At 44.3% G+C, this 25,425-nt stretch overlaps 1 protein-coding gene across 1 annotated transcript in view; it reads left to right on the top strand.

The window, feature by feature from the left end:
• The first annotated feature begins 225 nt into the window (after positions 1-225).
• Positions 226-25,425, top strand: part of HTR2A (5-hydroxytryptamine receptor 2A) — a 142,287-nt gene continuing 117,087 nt past the window's right edge. The window contains exons 1-2 of the mRNA XM_069760225.1: positions 226-528; positions 1,109-1,842. Of these exons, the coding sequence (XP_069616326.1) occupies positions 1,404-1,842 (439 nt within the window). The 5' untranslated portion in view covers positions 226-528; positions 1,109-1,403. The remainder of the gene's footprint in view (positions 529-1,108; positions 1,843-25,425) is intronic.

The following is a 25,425-nucleotide window of genomic DNA, read 5'->3' as shown; positions in this document are numbered from 1 at the left end:
CCGTATGTGGTTATTCTTAGATATTTTCATTTCCAGATACTCTACAAGCCATTCTTAAATCGTGCTGTGTAAAATGATGAGAGAAAGCACAGATTGGGGAGGAACGCGGACCACTATTGTCAGCTGCTACCTAGCAGTTTATGACATGGTTTGTAGTGGGAGGTCTGTAAGACTGAACCCAGGCACTCTGGAAGAAATGCTATTCCTGGGGAAATCACTATATTAGCTCATTGTGGAGACTGCTCTTTCTGGTGGAGCTTCCGCCTTGTGAATTTTAATTAAAAACAAAACTGTATATTTTTTCAGCTTTTCCGGATTCTCATCTGTGAGCTTTTTCCTTACAATGTGGTGTTGGAAAGTCAACAAGCTGAGCAGATCTGTAATAGGGGAAGAGAGCTGCCTTCAATCCGACAGGGACATGTGAGCTCCGTAAAATCCTGCTGGAAATGATCATACTGTACATTTAGAGAGTGCGGAAAAGACGAGGAAAGCACAGGCTGGAAATGGAATTCACATTGTCCAACTCTTGTAAGTGACTTTTCTAAACGTGTGCACTGTTTCTGTTTCTCGTGCAGTCATAATGCATTTTATCACTGGCACTGTTTGCATTAATCAACCTTTTCTTCTTGCATATGTAAAAAAAAAAAACATTCATAATCCCAATTAATTTAACCTTCGTCCGGCTGAGTAGGGTACAATTGTAACTATTCCGTTTTAAAATTGCAATAACTTTTTTTTTTTTTTCGAAAAAGCCGTAGGGGGCTGAAATTTCATGACATCTCTGCAGTTTTGGTCCAGAATCTATTGGCCAAATTTCAATAAAATATATATGAAGGTACAATTGTACCTCTGCAGCCTGTTAACGTAAAATTATGCAGCCTGACGAAGGTTAAAAAAGCCAACGTAAGTCTTTTACGGAGCTGTAAAGTGAGTCGTAATACACCAAGCTACTGTAATCTACAGTTATTATTGATCAGACGTCAGATGTAGAGATTCACCTTGGGACAATTATATTCGCAGGGAGATTGTTTTTTTTTCAATTTCTAGGACGGGTATATTCTCAGGGTGGCACTTACAGATGAATTACTATTGTGATTGTTTTCCTCAGATTCCTCGGGAGGTGAAGGACTTAAACACTGGGAGAAAGATTACAGTTTAGGATGATTGTCACTTGCTGAAAACTACCTAATGCAACATCCGTTCAGACTGGATTAAATGCATTTGGTATCTGATGCCTGAGTATAAAAGGAACCGCAGAAAATTGCTCTCCTGACCTGCAGTTATGCTGAGGAACCTATGGATCTTACAACACAGAGACTTATGGTGGACACCCAAGTGAGCTTCTCAGTAGGATGCTGGACCAACTCTTATAAACCTCTCCATAGTGGATTAAAAGCAGACCAATGCTTGAGAAAAGTTACTCCCTTCTGTTCTTTCATACCAATTCTCTGCAAAACTCAGGATTAAATATGGATATTCTTGAAAAGGAGAACTTTCTGAATATCTCCAAGAGCTCTCTCTTCCATCTAAACTCAGACAACCGTGAACCCACAGCTGGAGGGGATAATACCACTGATATTTTCAACTGGACCTTGAACTCGGGAAATGTAACACGTCTCAATCCAGAAGGAAGTTCTTTTTCTCTAGAAAAGAATTGGCCGGCCCTTCTGACGGTCACAGTCATCGTGTTGACCATTGCTGGGAATATACTAGTGATCATGGCTGTGTCTCTGGAAAAAAAGCTTCAGAATGCCACTAATTATTTTCTTATGTCCCTTGCCATAGCTGACATGCTTATAGGATTCCTTGTTATGCCCATCTCTATGCTAAATATTCTGTATGGTAAGTACAATATGGCAAACACTGTCCGTAATTACAAATGTACATGAATGTATGTGAATACCCAACAACAGGGGCGTAACTACAACAGGTGCAGGGGTTGCAATCGCACCTGGGCCCTGGAGCTTAGGGGGCCCTAAAGGTCCCTTTGACCTATAGAAAAAGACTATTGCTATCAAAGATTTAAAATATTTGGGGGCCCCGTTGGAGCTTTCGCATCGGGGCCCATGAGTTTCAAGTTATGCCACTGCCCAACAATGTTCTAGGGATTATTTAGGGAAGAAGCAAATAAACAGTCAGATACTCAGATATTTTTATTTAATATGACCTGAACGTAGAATTCCTCATATTCATACTACTCCAAATGAAACTTGTTGCTGATAAATTAGATTTACCGTTTTCTGCTAACCTGACTAAGCTGGTGTCCTTTTGGCCTCTATGGCACAGATGTAACTTTGATTTTTCAGTATGAAATAGTGTAGTAAATCACTTATTTCCATATGGGAAATAGTAAAAAAAAAATATTTACTCTGCATGCCTATACAATGGGACACATTGAAGCCTTCGGACAGGAGATCCTCCTGACACCTACAGTACATACTTATAGTGTTCACTAAACGTGATGTGAACCTTGCACGAGTAAAATATTTATCATAGGCAAAGTTCATAAATTATACATAGCACATCGAGACGACGGTACGGAATAAGTGGCTTGCGTGGCGCTCCATTCAAGAGTTTGTTAGATATCCACTATATGAATGCTAATTGCTAATTAAGGCAGGAAAGTGCATTGCAAACATAATATATAGTGTATTTTATTATACAAAATTAATTCATAACTTAATGACAACGGCACCATAATAGTAATGCATGTTATTGGACTGTTGTTTTCATCTATAAACCTAGAATAATGGCTAATTATTAGGAGATCAGTTATAGTTTTAATTTGGATACACAGCATAGTAAACACATATAGATAATACATGCCTTCATTTCAGGCAGGCAGCTGTTTGTGTATTGAATTTCTGTAGGACTACAGCGCCCCCTACTGGTAACAAGTAAATTACATTACTACAGGCAAGGAGATGAGTTCTAATATTGACATATCACTCATTCTATTTCACAACAAGGGAATCGGTAAGACACAGACACTTACCGTACCTTTAAATCAGCAGCAGTGTAATGAAATGATGAAAATATATAACCTATAAAATAAAATTCTTAGTTCCCGAGTAACAAGCACTGAATAACATTTTTGGTGCTATACGTTTACAAACTCTTACATTCTGACAATTTTTTTACGTATATCAGAATATAATGGAACCTTACATTTAAACTGAAGGCACATCCAGAACTGGAGACAGACAGAGATGAAGATCTAAACACAATCAGTCTCAGATGGACACAAGTGTAATATAAAAATAAATCTTCAGACCATATAGTAATTTATTCTAGCAGAGACATTAGCAGCTCCAGACTTCATTAACATTAGTTTCTAGTGTTACAAGGAAATACACATCGTTCTGAAAAAATGCGTAAGGGGTCTAAGAGACTAACAGACAAGCAGAAATGGTGTTCCAAGAGGTTGTCACTCACCATCATTGATGGAGTTCTCAGGAAATGAAATAAATACATCCAAGGAAATGTCATAATTAATAAATTCCTAACTACAATTAATTAGAAACTCAAATGTTTGGTCTAGGGAAGTTATCACTATAGACATTAAAATAGCCACCATTTTGTTACACTGATAGAAACCCGTGCTAGAATGTTAATAGGATAGGACAGGTGCTTGTGAACCAGTGCAATAAGTTCTGGTCTCTCCTTTCATGGGTATGAAGATGTGGTTCTAATGGATATTCTGATCTAATAGTGGACATACCATGAGTGGATAGCTAACTAGAGACTGCTCACACTGCTGTCCACTCTATCTGATCTAATACTGGAGATATTAGAAGTGCTGAGGTAAGAAGAAGCTGCACACACTGCTGTCCACTCTATCTGATCTAATACTGGAGATATTAGAAGTGCTGAGATAAGAAGAGGCTGCTCACACTGCTGTCCACTCTATCTGATCTAATACTGGAGATATTAGGGGTGCTGAGATAAGAAGAAGCTGCTCACACTGCTGTCCACTCTATCTGATCTAATACTGGGGATATTAGAAGTGCTGAGATAAGAAGAGGCTGCTCACACTGCTGTCCACTCTATCTGATCTAATACTGGAGATATTTGGAAGTGCTGAGATAAGAAGCTGCTCACACTGCTGTCCACTCTATCTGATCTAATACTGGAGATATTAGAAGTGCTGAGGTAAGAAGAGGCTGCTCACACTGCTGTCCACCCTATCTGATCTAATACTGGAGATATTAGGGGTGCTGAGATAAGAAGAGGCTGCTCACACTGCTGTCCACTCTATCTGATCTAATACTGGAGATATTAGGGGTGCTGAGATAAGAAGAGGCTGCTCACACTGCTGTCCACCCTATCTGATCTAATACTGGAGATATTAGGGGTGCTGAGATAAGAAGAGGCTGCTCACACTGCTGTCCACTCTATCTGATCTAATACTGGAGATATTAGGGGTGCTGAGATAAAAAGAGGCTGCTCACACTGCTATCCACCCTATCTGATCTAATACTGGAGATATTAGGAGTTTACGAAGAGTAGACATTCCAGCTCCTTAAAACATCATTCCTTTATTTCTTTAAATGATAAAACATTACAAACTGCAGAATCCTCTAAGATCGTGGATAGGCAGGAGCTAGAACGTCTACTCTTCGAAAATTTGCAGATCCACGTCAGACCCGATGGAGTTCCATGCACCAGGGGCAGTCGGTGAGCTGGCTAGGGCGTTCAGCCCAACTTTATCTTTTTAAGATATTAGGGGTGCTGAGGTAAGAAGAGGCTGCTCACACTGCTGTCTACCCTGTCTATCTGATCTAATAGTGGAGACATTAGGGGTGCTGAGGTAAGAAGAGGCTGCTCACAATACTGTCTACCCTGTCTGTCTGATCTAATACTGGAGAAATTAGGGGTGCTGAGGTAAGAAGTGGCTGCTCACACTGCTGTCCACCCTGTCTATCTGATCTAATAGTGGAGATACCAGAGGTACTGAGGTAAGAAGAGGCTGCTCACAGTGCTGTCCACCCTGTCTATCTGATCTAATAGTGGAGATACCAGGGGTACTGAGGTAAGAAGGGGTTGCTCACAGTTCACCCTGTCTATCTGATTTAATACTGGAAATTGCCAGGGACGCTGAAATAAGAAAGGCTGCTCACAATGTTGTCCACCATACCTATCTGATCTAATTCTGGAGATACCAGGGTTGCTGAGGTAAGAAGAGGCTGCTCCAACAGCTGTCCGCTTTATCTGATCTAATCATGGAGATAACAGCAGTGCTGAGCTAAAGAGGCTGCTCACACTGTTTCCACTTTGAAAGGAGGTGTCTCCATGTGCCTTCTTTTGCTATAAATACAAGACCCTTTATGTGTATGTGTATGTGTATAGACTGTCCTGAGGAAGTGGTGTGATCACCACGAAACGCGTATAAATAAAGTCTATTCTCTATTACATCTATTTGGACTTCTCTGGTACATTATCCTGACAGGCGAGCAGCGCAGTCTGATGCCCCATTCTCTTCATCTAGCCAAGGATCACTGTTTCCACCATGTCATTCTGGTCTAATGCTGGATATACCAGAGGTCTAGGGGCAAGAAGAGGCTGCTCACACTGCTGTCCAATTTGCCTTTGTGATCTAATACTAGATATACAAGGTGTGCTGAAGTAAAAACAGGCTGCTTACACTGCTGTCAACCCAGTCTTCTAATCCAATACCAAACGTACCAGGGGAGCAGAAGTAAAAAGCTGTTCATACTGCTGTCCACCCTGTTATTCTGAATACTAGGTAGCTACTGTGACCTGGAGATAACTTAAATCATGTGCTGTTACGCTATCTCCATGTTTCAACTGTGTTACTTCATATGGCACATGCTTACAGACACATGAGCTATTAACATACTAGGACATGTTTTTGTCAATCTAACAATGACAGCAGCAATTTTGATGTACAACAGTAGCTATCACCCTAGACAAAATGAATATGATTTGTGAAATAAAGATTTTAGTATTTCAATCATAATGACATTTTCTTTCCTTTTCTTCTATTCCCAGAAATATTTTAACCCATTACTGACTGAGCCAATTGTAATGCTAATGGCCAGGCCAAATTCTTGAATACTGACCGGTGTCACTTCATGTGGTAACTCTGGAATGCTTCAATGTATTCCAGTGATTTTGAGAGATTTCAAGATTGTATTGTATAATATGTTAGCGGGAAATTTAGGTAAATATGTTTTGCGTTTATTTGTGAAAGCATCAAAACTTTGACAAACATTTTGAAAAATTCGCAATTTTCAGACTTTCAATTTTGATATTCTTAAACCAGTTAGCCATGCGGTACAAAATACCGTATATACTCGTGTATAAGCCAAGATTTTCAGCACATTTTTTTGTGCTGAAAACGCCCCCCTTGGCTTATACATGAGACATTGTTCAGGAAGCCGGAGGGGGAGCAGCGAAGCAGTGGCTGGAGTTGGTGGCTGTGAAGACATCATACCCTCCTCATGTCATCGCTGCATCTCAGATGGTCTTGGCACCGGAAGCTCTTCCTGTGCTGAGTGGTCACGTGGTACCGCTCATTAAGGTACCACCAGCATCAGCATGGTGCGGGAGTGCCGCTCAGCAAGCAGGAATCCTCAGGTCACACACACAGAGCAGCTCCTCTTTATTGGCTACATACCGCTTCGCCACAATTTAGCCCCACTCATACCTTTAGACAAGGATTTGCTATGCATACGTATTACTAGTATACCAAGCGATTATATGATTAAGACTCGGGAGAGTCGAAACGTCATGTTACTATATTGGTCGCTTACTATATATTTGTAATTTGCTCCCATGTGTTATTGATGTTGAATAAATTTACACTATTTTGCATATGTAAATACTAGAGTGTGCGGTGTCTTCCAAATAATATTTGGTTATTCACTAAATAACAGCGATCACAAAAAATAAGTCTGTTTTACCACTCATTTCTTTCTCCTCTGATATGATCTAGCATACCAGATGAGAGAGTAATGGGGTCCCCCGAGCCGCCCCAGTACCTCCACCATCCCTGGATCCTCCTGCTTGTGGTCAGAATCCTTTGTTTGAACAAATGACAGGGCTTGGAAGGGAAGGGACAGCATTTCAATTTTGGAACACAAATTTGACTGAAAAAGATTGCATGCGATATCTGCATCTCCAGAGCCCCCGATGTACCTAAACAGCAGGAACTCCCCACAAGTTACCGTATTTTGGAAGCTGCACCAATCAAGGAATTTATTTAGAGATGTGATAAGCACGTTGAACCCACAGGTGCTTGACAGAACTTTTTCAAATGTGGATATGAAAACAAAAATGATGTTTTTTCCAATAAAATGTGGTTTTAACCCCAAATTTGTCATTTTAAAAATGGATAATAGGAGAATTTCTCCTGAATGCAATGATATCCCATGTGTGGTCAAAAACTGCTGTTTGGGCACATTGCAGGGCTCGGAAAGGAAAGAGTGTTATTTGATTTTTGGAGCATTTGCAGAGCCCCTAACATGTCAAAAACAGCAGGAAACCCCCTCAAGTGACCCCATTTTGGGAACTAGACCCCTTAAGGAACTCAACTGGTATTGTACTAAACATTTTTTAACCTAAAGGTGATTCACAAAATTTTGTAGCATTTAGACGTGAAAACAAAAAATTATTTTTTTTCCAATAAAATACTGTTTTAGCTCCAAATTTATAATATACACAAGGGGTAATAGTAGAAAATGGAACCCATAATGTGTTATGCAATTTTTACCAAACAGTGATACCCCAATTGTGGTTGTGACTCTGTGGTGCCCCTGAGGGTCCAGTCGCCACAGAGGTACTGCACCTCACCCAGAGGTGTGGTACCCCGTTCTCGGGTAAGAAGGGGGCACTACCCGGTACCCGCACTTTAGCATTCAACACCACTCCAGGCCAGGGGATCTGGGCAAACCCTATTTAGGGAGGGCCCCATCTCAGGCTGGAGGGGGGACTAGGTAGAGGGTGTGGGTGGAGAGAGTGACAGTTAGGAGTGAAGTGTTGTCATGCAGACAGGAGAGAGGCGGAGTCAGTAGAGTCTGTGAGGAGTGAGAGGAGGACGGAGGTGTCTGAGAGGAGCTCCAGAGAGAAGGGGTCCTAAGGGCCAGGGAAGTGAAGAATCCACCCGTGGCGCTCGAATCCACGCCAACCGTAGTTGAGTGGAGGGACCAGGTCGCAGTAGGGACCGGCCCCAGACTAGTGGAGAGACTGTAGGACTCAGCTAGCAAACTGGTGGCTGTGGTGTCTGTATGTGTGACAGCCAAATCTACACACAATCGCTAAAAAGGCAGCCACATAAGGTCAAGGGGACCAAGAGGACCTCGCCGGACAGCACCTGAGGCTGCTGGCTTGGGACACTGTGTGTAAGGCGCAGGGCAGAAGGGTGTGAGCCAGCACAGAAAGGCGACCTGGAAAGGTAGACAAGAAGGGGGTCCCGGAAAGTGCACCCAAATTACCTGAGAGCTGGCTGGACCACCGACCCGGAGGACACAGCACCCAGCTGGTGGTTGTAACCTAAAGACTGTGAGCAAATTGTGAAGACTGCACCCAACTGTGTCCTCAGAATTATTTACTGCGTCACCTGCTCTGTATCAGAACAGTTACCATCATCAAATTGACCCTATAATTGCCCTGGGACCCCGCTCTACCCGTGGGGAGCTGTACCATTTTACTGTGTCACCATTGGCCCCCAGTGGACCTGTACCACAGTGTCGACCATCACTTGCCGAACACCACGGGTGGGGTCACGAATCAATCCCATATAACTTTTCAACCCCTTGCATTTTTCTTGCTCTCTCAGGGCCACGGAGTCATGTCACGGCCCCGTGACTTCCCCAAAGAACTGTCTGACCCGGTTGCGAGTACTTCACAGCCCTGGTGGGCATTGCAACTCTACTGTTTGAGCACACAGCAGGGATCGAATGGGAAGGAGCATTACTTGGCCTTTAGAATGCAGATTCCATTTGAGTAGATTGTGGGCTACATTAGCCGAGCCCCTGAGGTGCCAGAACAGCAGAAACCAACACAATTGACCAAATATTGGAAACTTCACTGCTCAAGAATTTCATCTAGTGGTGTAGTGAGTATTTTGAATCAACTGTTGCCCCACAGAAGTTTATAGCATTGGGACATGGAAATATAACTTTTTAGTGGTGATTTTTTTTCACTTTGCTGTAAATTTGTGACACAAGGGTTAATCGGTAGTACTGGACCCCAAAATTTAATGCACAATTTCTCCTGAGTGTGATGATGCCCTCCCTATATGTCGTCGCTTTTAGAGAACAGATTTTGCTAGAATAGTTTGCGGGTGACATTTGCAAAGCTACTAAGGTGCCAGAATAGCCTCATTGTAGAAATTGCATCAATTAACTAATCTACGGCTGCAATTACTGTTTTGTGACATCCACACCAGGCTTTATTCTGGAGAATTGTAAATATGCCAGTTTAGTGTCCATACATTGTGCCTCCATACAGCGTAGTGCCCCCATATATTTCATCATCCCTATACATTGTGCCCAGCTTGTGCTTCTAAAGAATTGTTAGGTACACTATCCCCACTACAGGGCCTCTTACTGCGGTTTATTCACAGTGGGGCTCAGAAGGAGAGAGGCATTTGGATTTGGGAGCACAGATTTAACAGGATTTTATTTGAGGGAGTGCGAGCCATGTCACTTTTCCAGAGTTTTTGTTCTACCAGTAATGTGGGACAACCCTATATTTCCAGTGACAGATAATGAAACTGAATGGTGGCTGGTTTAAGTTAGGGTCTTTGTTGGTAACGTTTTGGGGCACCTAACATTTCTAATTTCTTTTTGGTTGAGAATTATGTAGTGAGGTAATTTTTTATCACAAAATGAAAAAAAATGGCAGTATCATTGTTTTTTTAACAATTTTACCACACAAACAACTGAAACTCATTTAACAAAAAAAAACTGTATCGCTGGTGGGTATGGATCCACTGCGCAATATACCCTTTAGGGCAGGGGTCCCCAACTCCAGTCCTCAAGGCCCACCATCAGGTCATGTTTTCAGGATTTCCTTAGCATTGCACAGGTGATGCAATTATAACGCTGGTGGATGTTGATCCACTGCGCCACGAGCCATGTGGTGCCGCTAATGTGGCACCCCAGGAGTCCGGTTGCCACAGTGGCATTGCCTCTCTCACATTGAGTAATGTCATGCCTGGAAGCAAGGAGGGGTCTCCATACCACGTGTCAGTAGGAGAGAAGTAGAGCAGAACCTGGGGAGTGGAGCTGTGATTAAACTTGCTCCAGAGCTGAGCGCTAGGAACCGGATACCGGTGTCCTTGGTTGCGTGGGTACTGAAGTCCCAGCAGCTAAATCCGGAGGGCAGGGGACTGCAGGTCTCCTGGCCTGATCTAATACCTGGCAGCACAGCAGCATACCAGAGCCTGGAGCTGACACAAAGGAGCGGCACCTGTGATAGGCTCGAGTTGCCTGCCATGCGGACAACGGTGAGTTTTTAAAAACAGAGAAAGACAGTTAGCTGCAGGAGGACGAGCGGTGAGGCAGCAAGGAAAAAGGGAGGACAGCACAGAAGGAAGAGCTCTGTACCTACCTGGCCAGGTGTATAAAAAATTGCTTCCAGGCTGCCCGCCTCTCCATCACGATCTGTTACCAGTTCCCCGGTCTGTACTATCAACCATCAAGTAAAGGAAAAGAAAACTACAGTCCTTCTGTCATCCAGTGATCTCTTGCATCCTGAATCCTGCACTACAAGGCTCACGAAGCCTGACATAAACATAACCGGTAGCCCTGGGGCCCTGCTCCACCTGTGGGGAGCAGAACCATCTCAGCTGCGTCACCATCAGCCCCAGCAGTCTCCTTTAGCAGCATCGGCCATCTGTTGCCGAACACCACAGGTGGTGTCACGTTAAATCCAATATACATATTCCCCATTTTACGGCATAGCCAAGGCCACGGAGTCAGGTCACGGCCCCATGACTTTCCCAAAGAACTGTCTGATCCGCTTCCGAATACGCCATGGCCTCGCTATGGCCTTGGTGGGCGTGTCACCTACCCTGGAGAGGCATGACTAAGTGTTTACTGGGTCTTCACTAGGACCGCTGATGTTGAGGATAGACTAGGATGCCAGTAGACACCAGGTACCATTGCAGGGCAGGCCCTGGGACTGCATTGGCTAGTAGGACGGTGCAGTACAGGAAGGCGAGGTAGAGGCATAGTCATATGGTCCACAGATAGGGCAGGCAACACAGGATCGGAGTACAAAGCTAAGGTCAGAAGTGGAAAGGTCAGGATAAATGGTAAATAAACAGGGTCAATAGCAGGAAAAATAGAACAAACAATGCACCCACAGGAGCCAGAGACAAGCAACTCAGAACCAACAATTGGGCAAGTAGTGGTCGGAGGAGCTGCCTAAACTCACTGCTGCCTAATGATAGGCTGGGGAAGGCAAACTCTGCAGGACAAAGCAGGATTAAATTCCTGCAGGATGTGGATGCGCCTCCCTATAGCCAGTTGGCAGATTCTCCAGTAGCAAAACCTGCAGTGAGCACAAGGCAGGACATGAAGATGTTCTGGCGCTGTGGAAGCAAAATAGTGAATGCAGCAAGTAGGGTGGCGCTGAGAACGTGTTCGAAACCCTGCCGTAACAAAAACAAGCCCTTATATGGCTCATAAGTTATGGCTCTTGGAAAAGGAGTGGAAAAAAGCTCAAAAATGAAAAATCGCTTGGTCATTAAGGGGTCACACAGACATAATCTTATTAAATAAACCATGAAAGAGACCATTTGCTAAAAAGAACCACTTAGCATAAATATTGTGCAATAATTTGGATCATTATCTACTTTCAGCCTTTTTTTTGTCAGATGATAAATTTAAAAAATTCTGAATGGCAGTTGCATAATGTTGTAATTTACTGAAATGTAATAGCAACCAACAATGTTACACTGTATCTGAGATCAGTGTGGCAATCTACCATAGAGATGCATCTCATTTATCACAAGACTATGTGTCTTATAACCTCATAACCTATCCAATATACATTGGTGCTGCTAATATAGGTTTGATTTATGCCGCTAATAATTCAGCTTTGACTTGATCATTATTACCCTTCAGTGAGGCATATGTTCTGTACATTGCAATATATCCACTAAAACCAATCAATCAATCATTCAAGAATTACATTAAAGGACGGAGGCAAAACTTTCCTAATAATGTTTCTCGCAAGACTGGACATTATTCCCAAATATCTATCTGAGAAAAATACACTTATAACAGGTGAAATAAGTATTAAACATGTCACCAATTTTCCAAGCAAATATGTTTGTAAAGGTGCTACTGACATGAAATTCTCACCAGATGTCAGTAACAGCCCATCCAATCCACACATGCAAATAAATCAAACCATAGATGTCTATAAATTAAGCTATGTGTAATAATGAGAAATGACACAGAGAAAAAGTGTTGAACACATGAAGAAAGAGAGGTGCAAAAAGCCACGGAAAGTCATGACCGCAGCTGAAATCTATCAGCAATTTGAAAGCAATCCTGCCACTTTGTGAAAATAATATCAGCTGGTTCAACTGATGGCCTTTAAAAAGGTGTCTTATTACGAAAGTGCCACACAAGAAACATCTCATGATGTGTAAAACCATGGAGCTGTCTCAAGACCTTCACAACTTTACTATTTCAAAACATTCTGATGGCATTGGTTACAGATGATATAGGTGACAAGTCAATATGTTACATACTAATAGCAGTACTTCAATGTCTGATTGGTCGGGGTCCCACACCCATGCTGATCAGCTGTTTTCGGTGTCGGTAGTCACCGGCCAAAGATACTCAATTGTGAAGTTGCTCCATCTTCTGACCGTGGTCATGGCCGGATACTGTACATCTGCTGCCTTTTGATTTGAATAGAAGGCGGATGTGCAGTACTCAGCTGCAGACATTATCAGAAGACTAAAGGTACCTTCACACTGAACAACTTTCCAATGAGAACGACAACGATCCGTGACGTTGCAGCGTCCTGGATAGCGATCTCGTTGTGTTTGACACGCAGTAGCGATCAGGATCCCGCTGTGACATCGCTGGTCGGAGCTGAAAGTCCAGAACTTTATTTGGTCGTCAGGTCGGCGTGATTCGTCATGTTTGACAGCAAAAACAACGATGCCTGCAATGTTTTTTCATGAAGCAACAACCAACGAGAACGATAAGTACGTCACTGGATCGCTCCTGCATCGTTCTGCTGTTGCCGGTGTTTGACGTCTCCTAGCGACCTAAACAGCGACGCTGCAGCGATCGGCTCGTTGTCTATATCGCTGCAGCATCGCTTAATGTGATGGTACCTTAAGTACTGTGTATTTCCGCCGCTGTTGACAACAAGAGCAGCTGATCGGTGAGGGTGTCAGGTGTTGGACAGGTGCCAGGATAAGTCTTCAATGACAAAGTAGTGGACAACATATTTAAGAATTATTTTTTACAGGCCCTTAAAACACCTTGTTGGGGACATAGCCCTAATCAAAATTGCGCCTCTCATGTCCACATGCTGCATTTGCCACATTATACTGTACTTTATCCAAATATGCTAATAAGATGCCCGATGTTGTCAATCAAGGAAGATGGAGGGGGGGAGATAAATGCACCAAGCGCCTCATTAACATTTTTGAATAAAGAACAATTCCTGGCAAATGGAGCAGCTCATTTGGACACTAAAGATTCGATTTGAAAAGGGCAATAGCCCCCCCAGTGTGCTGTGTTTTGTTTGAACAGTCTTTTTTTTTTCTGACACTCCTTACAACTGTAGTCTTTGCATTGTATATAGGTGGGGGTCCGGTTCTAGAGATACAACAGCCTGCTCAAGCGACTGTGCAGAAGCACTCCGCTCCTGCCGGACCACTCGTATAGCAGTGCACAAGCCCTACACTGTTTCTGCCGATGCTGTGAACGCTTCTGTAGTCTTTTCAGAAACAGTGGTGGCTGATCTCTTAGGCAAGGAATGAAGAGCTTACAAGCCCTTTCCAATCCTTTATAACCATAACTGCATACATACTGCACATCAGAATATAAGGCAATGGCTCATTTTCATTATACAGTTCTTTTCATTTAAATTAGGTTTTGAATGTTATCCTTAATTATGATTGAACAATCACAATTAGTTGAAGCATTTTTTTGCAATTAGATATTTGCCAGTTGAAAGTAAAATATTCCAGTGCACATAGTTGTAGCCAATGTTTTGATGCAATACACGTCGTCAAGTTATAAGTCAATGATGTTATTGAACCGTTGGAGCAAATTGACAGAAATGTTCTACAGCACTCATTGAAAATTAATATTCCCTCTTTCCCTTATAATGAAGAACTTTTTAGCTGAAATACAGAGTTATTATCAATGGTGTTTTAACTTGCATTATTTTATTGTAATTGATGATTGAATGCTGACATTATTATTATTATTATTTATTGTTATAGCGCCATTTATTCCATGGCGCTTTACATGTGAGGAGGGGTATACATAATGAAAACAAGTACAATAATCTTAAACAATACAAGTCATAACTGGTACAGGAGGAATGAGGACCCTGCCCGCGAGGGCTCACAATCTACAAGGGATGGGTGAGAATACAGTAGGTGAGGGTAGAGATGGTCATGCAGCAGTTTGGTCGATCGGTGGTAGCTGCAGGTTGTAGGCTTGTCTGAAGAGGTGGGTCTTCAGGTTCTTTTTTGAAGGTTTCGATGGTAGGCGAGAGTCTGATTTGTTGTGGTAGAGGGTTCCAGAGTAGGGGTGATACGCGAGAGAAATCTTGTATACGATTGTGGGAAGAGGAGATAAGAGGGGAGTAGAGTAGGAGATCTTGTGAGGATCGGAGGTTGCGGGTAGGTAAGTACCGGGAGACGAGGTCACAGATGTATGGAGGAGACAGGTTGTGGATGGCTTTGTACGTCATGGTTAGGGTTTTGTAGTGGAGTCTCTGGGCAATGGGGAGCCAGTGAAGGGATTGACAGAGGGGAGAGGTCGGGGAATAGCGGGGGGACAGGTGGATTAGTCGGGCAGCAGAGTTTAGAATAGATTGGAGGGGTGCGAGAGTGTTAGAGGGGAGGCCACAGAGCAGGAGGTTGCAGTAGTCAAGGCGAGAGATGATGAGGGCATGGACTAGGGTTTTTGCAGATTCATGGTTGAGGAATGAACGGATTCGTGAAATATTTTTGAGTTGAAGTCGGCAGAAAGTGGAAAGGGCTTGGATATGTGGTTTGAAGGAGAGATCAGCGACAAGGATTACCCCGAGGCAGCGAGCTTGTTGGACTGGGGAGAGTGGGCAGCCATTTACTGTAATGGATAGGTTCGTTGGGGGGGTCGCGTGAGATGGGGGAAAGATGATGAATTCTGTTTTGTCCATGTTAAGTTTCAGAAATCTAGCGGAGAAGAAGGATGAAATAGTGGACAGACATTGAGGGATTCTGGTTAGAAGGGAGGTGATATCTGGTCCAGAGATGTAGATCTGTGTGTCGTCAGCATAGAGGTGATACTGAAAGCCATGAGATTCTATGAGCTGTCCCAGGCCAAAGGTGTAAATGGAGAAGAGCAAGGGCCCAAGGACTGAACCTTGTGGGACTCCGACAGATAGAGGGCGAGGTGAGGAGGTGGTGTGTGAGTGGGAGACGCTGAATGTCCGGTCTGTTAGGTATGATGAGATCCAGGATAGGGCCAAGTCTGCGATGCCAAGGGATGAGAGGGTTTGTAATAATAGGGAATGGTCCACTGTGTCAAAGGCAGCCGACAGGTCGAGGAGGAGGAGGAGGACAGAGTAGTGTCGCTTGCTCTTGGCGGTTAAGAGGTCATTGGTGACTTTAGTTAGGGCAGTTTCGGTGGAATGGTGTGACCGGAAGCCAGATTGTAGGCGGTCAAAGAGGGAGCAGGAAGAGAGATGGGAGGACCGTTCAAGGTAGACGTGTTGTTCCAGTAGTTTGGAGGCATAGGGGAGAAGTGATATAGGGCGATAGCTAGATACAGAGGATGGGTCAAGAGAGGGCTTTTTGAGGATAGGTGTGATGGAGGCATGTTTAAAGCTTGAGGGGAAGACACCAGTTGTTAGTGATAAGTTGAAGAGATGGGTTAGGGTTGGGATGAAGATTGTGGTGAGGTTTGGGATGAGGTGGGATGGGAGTGGGTCAAGTGCACAGGTGGTGAGATGTGATCTTGAGAGTAGAGTGGAGAGTTGATCTTCTGTAATGGTGGAGAAGTTGGTTTTGGAGGTGGAGGGCTGGGAAATCGGGAGGAAGAGCTCTGGGGGTTGTTGACCAAAACTGTCTCTAATGCTATCAATCTTCTGCTTGAAAAATGAGGCAAAGTCTTCAGCAGAGATAAGTGGGGAGGGAGGAGGTGCTGGGGGACGGAGGAGAGAATTGAAGGTGTTGAATAACTGTTTAGGGTTGTGAGAGAGAGAGGTTATGAGAGATGAGAAGTAGGTTTGTTTAGCTGTGGCGAGTGTGGTCTTGAAAGTAGTGAGGGACTGTTTGACTGTGATGAAGTGCTCGTTAGAGTGGGATGTTTTCCATCTGCACTCAGCAGCCCTGGAAGCTCGCCTAAGTTCTTTGGTCAGGCTGGTGTGCCAGGGCTGTCTGTTGATTTTGCGAGCTTTGGTATGTGTAAGTGGGGCAGCAGATTCCAAAGCTACAGCTATTGTGGTGTTATATAGAGCAGCAGCGTCATCCGCATTGTGTATGGAACTTATGCCTGTGAGGGGGAGGAGGGATTCAGAGAATGAATGTAGGTCAAGATGTTTAATATTTCTGCGACGGTGTGAAAGTTTGTGGGGTGGGGATTGTAGACATGGAGTGGAGAGAGATGAGAATGTGAGAAAGTTGTGGTCAGAGAGTGGAAGAGGTGAGTTAGAGAGGTTAGATAGAGAGCAGAGGCGGGTGAAGATGAGGTCCAGTGTGTGACTGTCTTTGTGAGTGGCTGCAGAAGACCATTGAGTGAGGCCGAAGGAGGAAGTGAGAGATAGAAGTTTAGTGGCAGCTGAGAGGGAAGTGTCAATGGGTATGTTGAAGTCGCCCATGATGATAGTGGGGATGTCCGCAGAAAGGAAATGAAGTAGCCACGTGGTGAAGTGGTCAAAGAAGATGGTGGCTGGCCCTGGGGGGCGGTAAATGACAGCCAGTTGGAGGTTGGTGGGGGAATAGATGCGCATAGAGTGCACCTCAAATGAAGGGAGGGTAACAGAGGGTGGCAGTGGGATTTGGGTGAAGGAGCAGTTATCTGACAGGAGAAAACCAACTCCTCCGCCATGTTTGCTGCTGGGGCGGGGTGTGTGGGAAAGGTGGAAGCCACCGTAAGAGAGTGCAGCAGGGGAGACTGAGTCAGAGGGGGTGAGCCAGGTTTCATTGATGGCGAGGAAGGAAAGTTTGGTAGTAACAAAGAGATCATGGATGTAGGAGAGCTTGTTGCAGACAGAGCGAGCGTTCCACAGAGCTCCCGTTAGTGGGACTGGGGAAGTGGGGGCTGGGTGAATGGGTATTAGGTTAGAGGGGTTACGGAAGTTTGTGCTAGAGCGTGGATGGGAGGTAGAAATGATTGTGGGAATATGGTGAGGAGGACCAGGATTTGGAGAGATATCACCAGCAGTAAGAAGGAGCAGAGAAAGTGTTAGCAGGTGGGAGCAGGAGAGGGTGTGAGGGGGCTGTCTGTGCTTGGAGACAGAGGATTGTATGTTAAGGAACAGTTTGGAGGAGGAGGTGAGGTGGATGGGGAGGATTGAAGAGGAGATGAACAGTTCCTTACTTGGTGTAGGGATCAGGGGAGGTAGCAGAAAGTGAAGGATTATAGGGGTGAAAGTGAAAACTAAGAGAAACATTGTTTACAGTGACTGGCCAGTTACCTTCAGTTCCCTTCAGGTTCAATTCAGGTTTTAATTCTACTGTAATCCACACTTTTAAGGACACACTTCTAAGGGATCACACTGCAGACTGAAGTCATTGCAGACTTAAGGTACCGTCACACTAGACGATATCGCTAGCGATCCGTGACGTTGCAGCGTCCTCGGTAGCGATATCGTCCAGTGTGACAGGCAGCAGCGATCAGGCCCCTGCTGTGCTGTCGCTGGTCGGGGAAGAAAGTCCAGAACTTTATTTGGTCGCTGGACTCCCCGCAGACATCGCTGAATCGGCGTGTGTGGCTGTGCTCTGCACTCCTCCTGTACTGGCTGTGAGCGTCGGTCAGCCGGAAAGCAGAGCGGTGACATCACCGCTCTGCTTTCCGGCCGCTGTGCTCACACAGACAGTACAGGAGGAGTGCAGAGAAGCAGAGCGCCGGGTACAGACAGCGGTAGGTAAGTATGTAGTGTTTGTTTTTTTTTACTTTTAGGATGGTAACCAGGGTAAACATCGGGTTACTAAGCGCGGCCCTGCGCTTAGTTACCCGATGTTTACCATGGTTACCGGCATCGTTGGTCGCTGGAGAGCTGTCTGTGTGACAGCTCTCCAGCGACCAAACAGCGACGCTGCAGCGATCCGGATCGTTGTCGGTATCGCTGCAGCGTCGCTAAGTGTGACGGTACCTTAATACTATGCAATATATGGCAAACTAAGTGCGTTCAGGTGTGAAGCAGAGGGGAGTGATCTCAGCTCATCTTGGTCAGAGAATTAAGAGTGAACCAGATGCATACAATCAGGCCTGAGTAAACAAGGTCATAAATATCACAGGGTAAGCTGGGGTTAGCTGATAAACATACCATGAGAATGCTAGGAGCAGAGGAAAGTCTGTGTGGAAAGCTGGGTGATGTAATTATGTGCACTTCATAGACAGACATTGGCTAATAATCATATATATCACCAGTCAGAAATTAATGGATACTCAGAAACTTCATAAAACCAATTCTGTGAGGCCACATTCACACGTTCAGTACTTGGTCAGTATTTTACATCAGTATTCGTAAGCCAAAATCAGGAGTGGGTGATAAATACAGAAGTGGCGACGTGTTTCTATCATACTATAATACTGAGGTAAAATACTGACAAACACTGAACGTGTGAATGTAATGTGAACAAATTAGGAATGAGTATTTCATTGGTTGCATGTAGTGAACCCTCCTACCATCCCCTTTTGGGTGTGCACAAGGGAAGGGGAAAGGATAACATTTGAAATCACAGTGCGGCGCCACTTAATTAGTGACTGTACTGTGATTCTCACATGTCTGCTTGCCCTATTGTCAGTGGAGCAGCTGGTTGTCCACTTACAAGGCTATGGCGTTGGGTTTTGGTAAAGTAGCCCTGAACACAAATTAAAGCAGCCCACGTTAATGTGCTTAAAGCTCCTACCCACTCCAACAGTCCTTCCATAACAAACCTGTCTGAGCATACCAAGGTTTGTATTGTCCGAAGCTGCAACTGTTCGCATTGCTTCCACATCCACTTATAGGTTCTGGCCGGCAAAGATTTATGCAGCATTTACACTGAAAGAAAATAGTGGCAGAGTGTTCACAATATTGCTTGTTTCACAATAATCTTTCAGTGTGTAAAAAACCCACCGATCACCGGATGAATGAGCAAGACGCTAGTGAAGTGCAAAGATCATAGTCCTTGGTGGTGCATCATCCTGGTGGCTCAGTGGTTAGCACAGCAGCCTTGCAGCGCTGGGGTCCTGGGTTCTAATCCCACCTTGGACAACATCTGCAGGGAGTTTGTATGTTCTCCCCGTGTTTGAGTGGGTTTCCTCCAGGTACTCCGGTTTCCTCCCACATTCCAAAGACATACTGATAGGGAATTTAGATTGTGAGCCCCATCGGGGACAGTGATAATAATATAATAATAATAATTTTTATTTATATAGCGCCAACATATTCCGCAGCGCTTTACAAATTATAGAGGGGACTTGTACATACAATAGACATTACAGCATAACAGAAATACAGTTCAAAACAGATACCAAGAGGAGTGAGGGCCCTGCTCGTAAGCTTACAAACTATGAGGAAAAGGGGAGACACGAGAGGTGGATGGTAACAATTGCTATAGTTATTCGGACCAGCCATAGTGTAAGGCTTGGGTGTTCATGTAAAGCTGCATGAACCAGTTAATTAATTTTTTTTTTTTTTTTAATATAGGCCACACAGGGATCGTTAGGTTAATGCATTGAGGCAGTGATGATAATGTGTGTAAAGCGCTGCGGAATATGTTAGCGCTATATAAAAATAAAGATTATTATTATCATCCTGTGTAAACAGGATTCTCACTGTTGAGAGCTAAGGAGCACAGAGCAATCTATTATAGATCACTCAGTGGTCATCGTTTATTCCTGTCTGTTCAAACAGGCTATTAAATGACCGTCAATCAGTAATGGTAATGTTTTTTGCCACTGGTTAATTCGTGTAAACTTAGTCTTTGTGGAGCCCAGGGAATCTTGCTGGGTTTGAAAACCACAGTGGCAAGCTAACTGCGCAGAATGCAGAATGCATGCAAAGTGCACACCTGAGACGGCCACAGCTCAGGAGATGGCTGGAGACCGTTCTTAGTCTTCTTTGTCCTGCATGTGCCTTATTTTCTGTGTGAAACTGTCATGTGTTGACACATTATACAGACACAAATATAAATTGCAGCTCCCCGCAGCAGGAAAAAAAGATAATAATAATTCATAACTGTTAATTACTAATTTAAAAAAATCATAACTACTTTTTATTAATAATAAATTAGACACATTTCCTTAAAAACAAGTAAAAGACCGTCTGCAATGTTTCCAATTGAAAAATTATTTCAATTGGAAAATCCTCACCTGTGACCTGTTTGCTTGTAATTAGTGTGTGTGCATAAAAGCTGAGTGAGTTTCTGGGATCCAGACAGATGCTTGCATCTTTCATCCAGCCACTGATGTTTCTGAATTGTGAGTCATGGGGAAAGCAAATGAATGGTCAACGGAACTAAGGTAAAAGGTAGTTGAACTGTATAAAACAGGAAAGGGGTACAAAAAGATATCATAGGAACTGATAATGCCAGTCAGCAGCTTTCAAACAATTATTAACAAATGGAAAATCAGGGGCTCTGTAAAATCAAAACCACAGTCAGGTGGATCATCAAAAATTTTGTCCACAACTGTAAGAAAAATTGTTCAGGATGCAAAGAAAAACCCACAAATAACATCAGCTGAAATACTGGACTCTCTGAAAACTAGCAGTGTGGCTGTTTCAAGATGCACAATACGGAGGCACTTGAAGAAAAATGGGCTGCATGGTCGAGTCGCCAGAAGAAACCCATTACTGCACAAATGCCACAAAGTATCTCGCCTACAATACGCAAAACAGCACAGAGACAAGCCTCAAAGCTTCTGGAACAAGGTAATTTAGAGTGATGAGACCAAAATTGAACTTTTTGGCCACAACCATAAATGTTACATTTGGAGAGAGGTCAACATGGCCTGTGATGAAAGGAATACCTTTCCTACTGTAAAGTACAGAGGTGGATTGCTTATGTTTTGGGGATGTGTGAGCTACGAAGACACAGGAAACTTGGCCAAAGTTGAATGAAAGATGAATGCAACACATTATCAGCAAATACTGGAGGCAAATTTGCAATTATCAGCCCGGAAGCTGCGCATGGGACATACTTGGATGTTCCAACATGACAACGATCCAAACACACAAGGCCAAGTCGATCTGTCATTGGCTACAGCAAAACAAAGTGAAGGTTCTAGAGTGGCCATCTCAGTCTCCTGACCTCAATATCATTGAGCCACTCTGGGGAGATGTCAAGCGTGCAGTTCATGCTAGACAGCCCAGGAATTTACAGGAACTGGAGGCTTTTTGCCAAGAAGAGTGGGCAGCTTTACCATCTGAGAAAATAAAGAACCTCAACCACAACTACCACAAAAGACTTCAAGCTGTCATTGATGTTAGAGGGAGCAATTCACAGTATTAAGAAATGGGGTGTTAGGTGCCGGTATTCTTCCGCTGCATAGGTGCTGTGGGTGCTGCTGAGCATACACATCAGTCCCAGCATCTTGCTCAGGCTCGTGCTGTTTGTCTGGTTACTGCTGGCTCTTCAGCCAAGTCTATGGTAACCAGCAGCAGGCAACGACAAAGGGATGCTCTGAAGGCTAAGTCCAGTAATCACCCTACTGAGCATGCTCGTGATGTGGCAGCGTCTCATTGGTGGTCAGTCCTCAACTGTCCTGGTGATGTGGCAGCTCCGGATCGGTGAGCGAGCAAGGTCCTGTCCTACTGGACATGAACTGAACATATAAAAGGGTCCCAGAGGTGCATGCGGGTGCGCTCGTATCATCTATGTAACATGTGTGTATGGGACTTTGCACCAGTGTGGTCTTTACCATTTTGTGCTCAGGGTCGGCAGGAAGCCATTAGAATTCTCGTTCTCCTTAGAGGAGTTTGTCTGTATGAATTCAGTGCTGGCGTTTAGCCATTAGAATTCCGGCACCTCCGGACAGGAGTTGGTTGAATGCACTTGCTGATTGTAAGACCACTGTCTGCCTTTTACCCTGTTAGCGAGTTACGTTCCCCTGTGAGGTTAACAGGGGTCATGTCTAGCGCCATACCTGCTCTGTTTCTGTGTGCGAGTGACACAGCGCTATTGCAGAACATCTATTCTGTTACTGTATGTGAGTGACACAGCTCTATAGCAAAGCATCAGTTTTGTTTCTGCTTGCATGTTTATTTCATGTGCTGGTCACTGAGTGGAATTTAACTCAGTGTGTCCAAGCAATCGCTCGCTGTGTTCCGTCACTGTTCACATTAGCTGCAGCTTTACATCTCTGCACGGTGGACCCCAGGTTGCTATTGCACGTCTCTATTAAATTTATTTAGTGCAATCCACCAACCCTAACATGGGGTATGTAAACTTTTGATCAGGGTCATTTGGATGTTTTGGGTTGTCATTATGATTTAAAAAGAGAAAACACAGTAGTTTGACAATAAATGACTTCACCCAACCACTAACCATGAGTGAAGAAAGTTTTGGTGTTGTCATTCATATTCTCTGAAAAAAGGCCAAGAAAGCAAAAATTCTGCCTTGGTATGTAAACATTTGAGCACAACTGTATGTAGAAATTAAGCTATCATGCGGAAAAATGGAAAATTTATGGCTCTTAGAATATGGTGACACAAAAGCAAGTGTTTTTTTCAGTGTATTAATTGTACAAATGTATTAACATGGAAATTAAACTGATTAGCTTTGGTATCTCCATAATTGTACTGAACCACAGAATAAATGTCACACGTTAGCATGAGAAAACGTCAAAAAACAAGAGTAGAATTGCTGTTTTTTTCTATTTCTTCTTATAAAGTGTTAGTAGGGGATGGTAAGTTACATGTAATTCAAAATGGTCAATTCAAATTACCGTATATACTCGAGTATAAGCCGAGATTTTCAGCCCAAATTTTTGGGCTGAAAGTGCCCCTCTCGGCTTATACTCGAGTCAAGGTGGGTGGCAGGGTCGGCGGGTGAGGGGGTGAGGGCGCTGAGGCATACTCACCTAGTCCCAGCGATCCTGGCGCTCCCCGCCTGTCCCACGGTCTTCGGTGCTGCAGCTCTTCCCCTCTTCAGCGGTCACGTGGGACCGCTCATTAGAGAAATGAGAAAGCGGCTCTACCTCCCATAGGGGTGGAGCCGCCTATTCATTTCTCTAATCAGCGGTGCCGGTGACCGCTGATAGAGGAAGAGGCTGCGGCACCGAAGACAGCTGTACGGGAGAAGGAGCCGGACGTCGGGACCAGGTAAGTATGTAATATTAACCTGTCCGCGTTCCAGCCGCCGGGCGCCGCTCCGTCTTCCCGGCGCCGCTCTGTCTTCACGTCCTCTTGCTGACTGTTCAGGTCAGAGGGCGCGATGACGCATATAGTGTGCGCGGCGCCCTCTGCCTGATCAGTCAGTGCTGAGAGACGCCGGGACCGGACGCTGGGAGCTGCAAGCAAGAAAGGTGAGTATGTGTTTTTTTTTTTTATTGCAGCAGCAGCAATGGTACAGATATATGTGGAGCTCTATGGGGAAATATGAACGGTGCAGAGCACTGTATGGGGCACAGCTATGGGACAATATGAACGGTGCAGAGCACTATATAGGGCACAGCTATGGAACAATATGAACGGTGCAGAGCACTATATGGGGCACAGCTATGGGACAATATGAACAGTGCAGAGCACTATATGGCACAGCTATGGGACAATATGAACGGTGCAGAGCACTATATGGCACAGCTATGGGACAATATGAACAGTGCAGAGCACTATATGGCACAGCTATGGGGTAGTATGAACGGTGCAGAGCACTATATGGCACAGCTATGGGACAATATGAACGGTGCAGAGCACTATATGGGGCACAGCTATGGGACAATATGAACGGTGCAGAGCACTGTATGGGGCACAGCTATGGGACAATATGAACGGTGCAGAGCACTATATGGGGCACAGCTATGGGGAAATATGAACGGTGCAGAGCACTGTATGGGGCACAGCTATGGGACAATATGAACAGTGCAGAGCACTATATGGCACAGCTATGGGACAATATGAACGGTGCAAGCACTATATGGCACAGCTATGGGACAATATGAACAGTGCAGAGCACTATATGGCACAGCTATGGGGTAGTATGAACGGTGCAGAGCACTATATGGCACAGCTATGGGACAATATGAACAGTGCAGAGCACTATATGGGGCACAGCTATGGGACAATATGAACGGTGCATAGCACTGTATGGGGCACAGCTATGGGACAATATGAACGGTGCAGAGCACTATATGGGGCACAGCTATGGGGAAATATGAACAGTGCAGAGCACTATATTGGGCACAGCTATGGGACAATATGAACGGTGCAGAGCACTATATGGGGCACAGCTATGGGACAATATGAACGGTGCAGAGCACTATATGGCACAGCTATGGGGCAATATGAACGGTGCAGAGCACTATATGGCACAGCTATGGGGAAATATTAACGGTGCAGAGCACTATATGGCAGCTATGGGGCAATAATGAACGGTGCAGAGCACTATATGGCACAGCTATGGGGAAATATGAACGGTGCAGAGCACTATATGGCAGAGCTATGGGGCAAGAATGATCTATTTTTATTTTTGAAATTCACCGGTAAATGCTGCATTTCCACCCTAGGCTTATAATCGAGTCAATAAGTTTTCCCAGTTTTTTGTGGCAAAATTAGGGGGGTCGGCTTATACTCGGGTCGGCTTATACTCAAGTATATACGGTACCTCCATTAATCATAGAAATATCATAAAATGTCCCTAAATGTGATATTCAAAAATAATTGTCCTTGCCCCTTTCTGCACTCGGCTCAAACTTACTTCTAGTTGTAATTCCCAGACATGACTTATATGTGTAGCTCAAATCTAGACTGGCAGCAGTCATACTTTGCCATTCCTCATTTCAGTCTGTGAATTTAATCAACTTTTCAAAAAAAAAAGTATGTAGGGAACCTTTT

Source organism: Ranitomeya imitator, chromosome 3 (assembly GCF_032444005.1).
Source record: "Ranitomeya imitator isolate aRanImi1 chromosome 3, aRanImi1.pri, whole genome shotgun sequence".
Taxonomy (NCBI): domain Eukaryota; kingdom Metazoa; phylum Chordata; class Amphibia; order Anura; family Dendrobatidae; genus Ranitomeya; species Ranitomeya imitator.
Note: the sequence above shows the minus strand (reverse complement) of the source record. Positions and strands in the feature narration are given on the sequence as shown.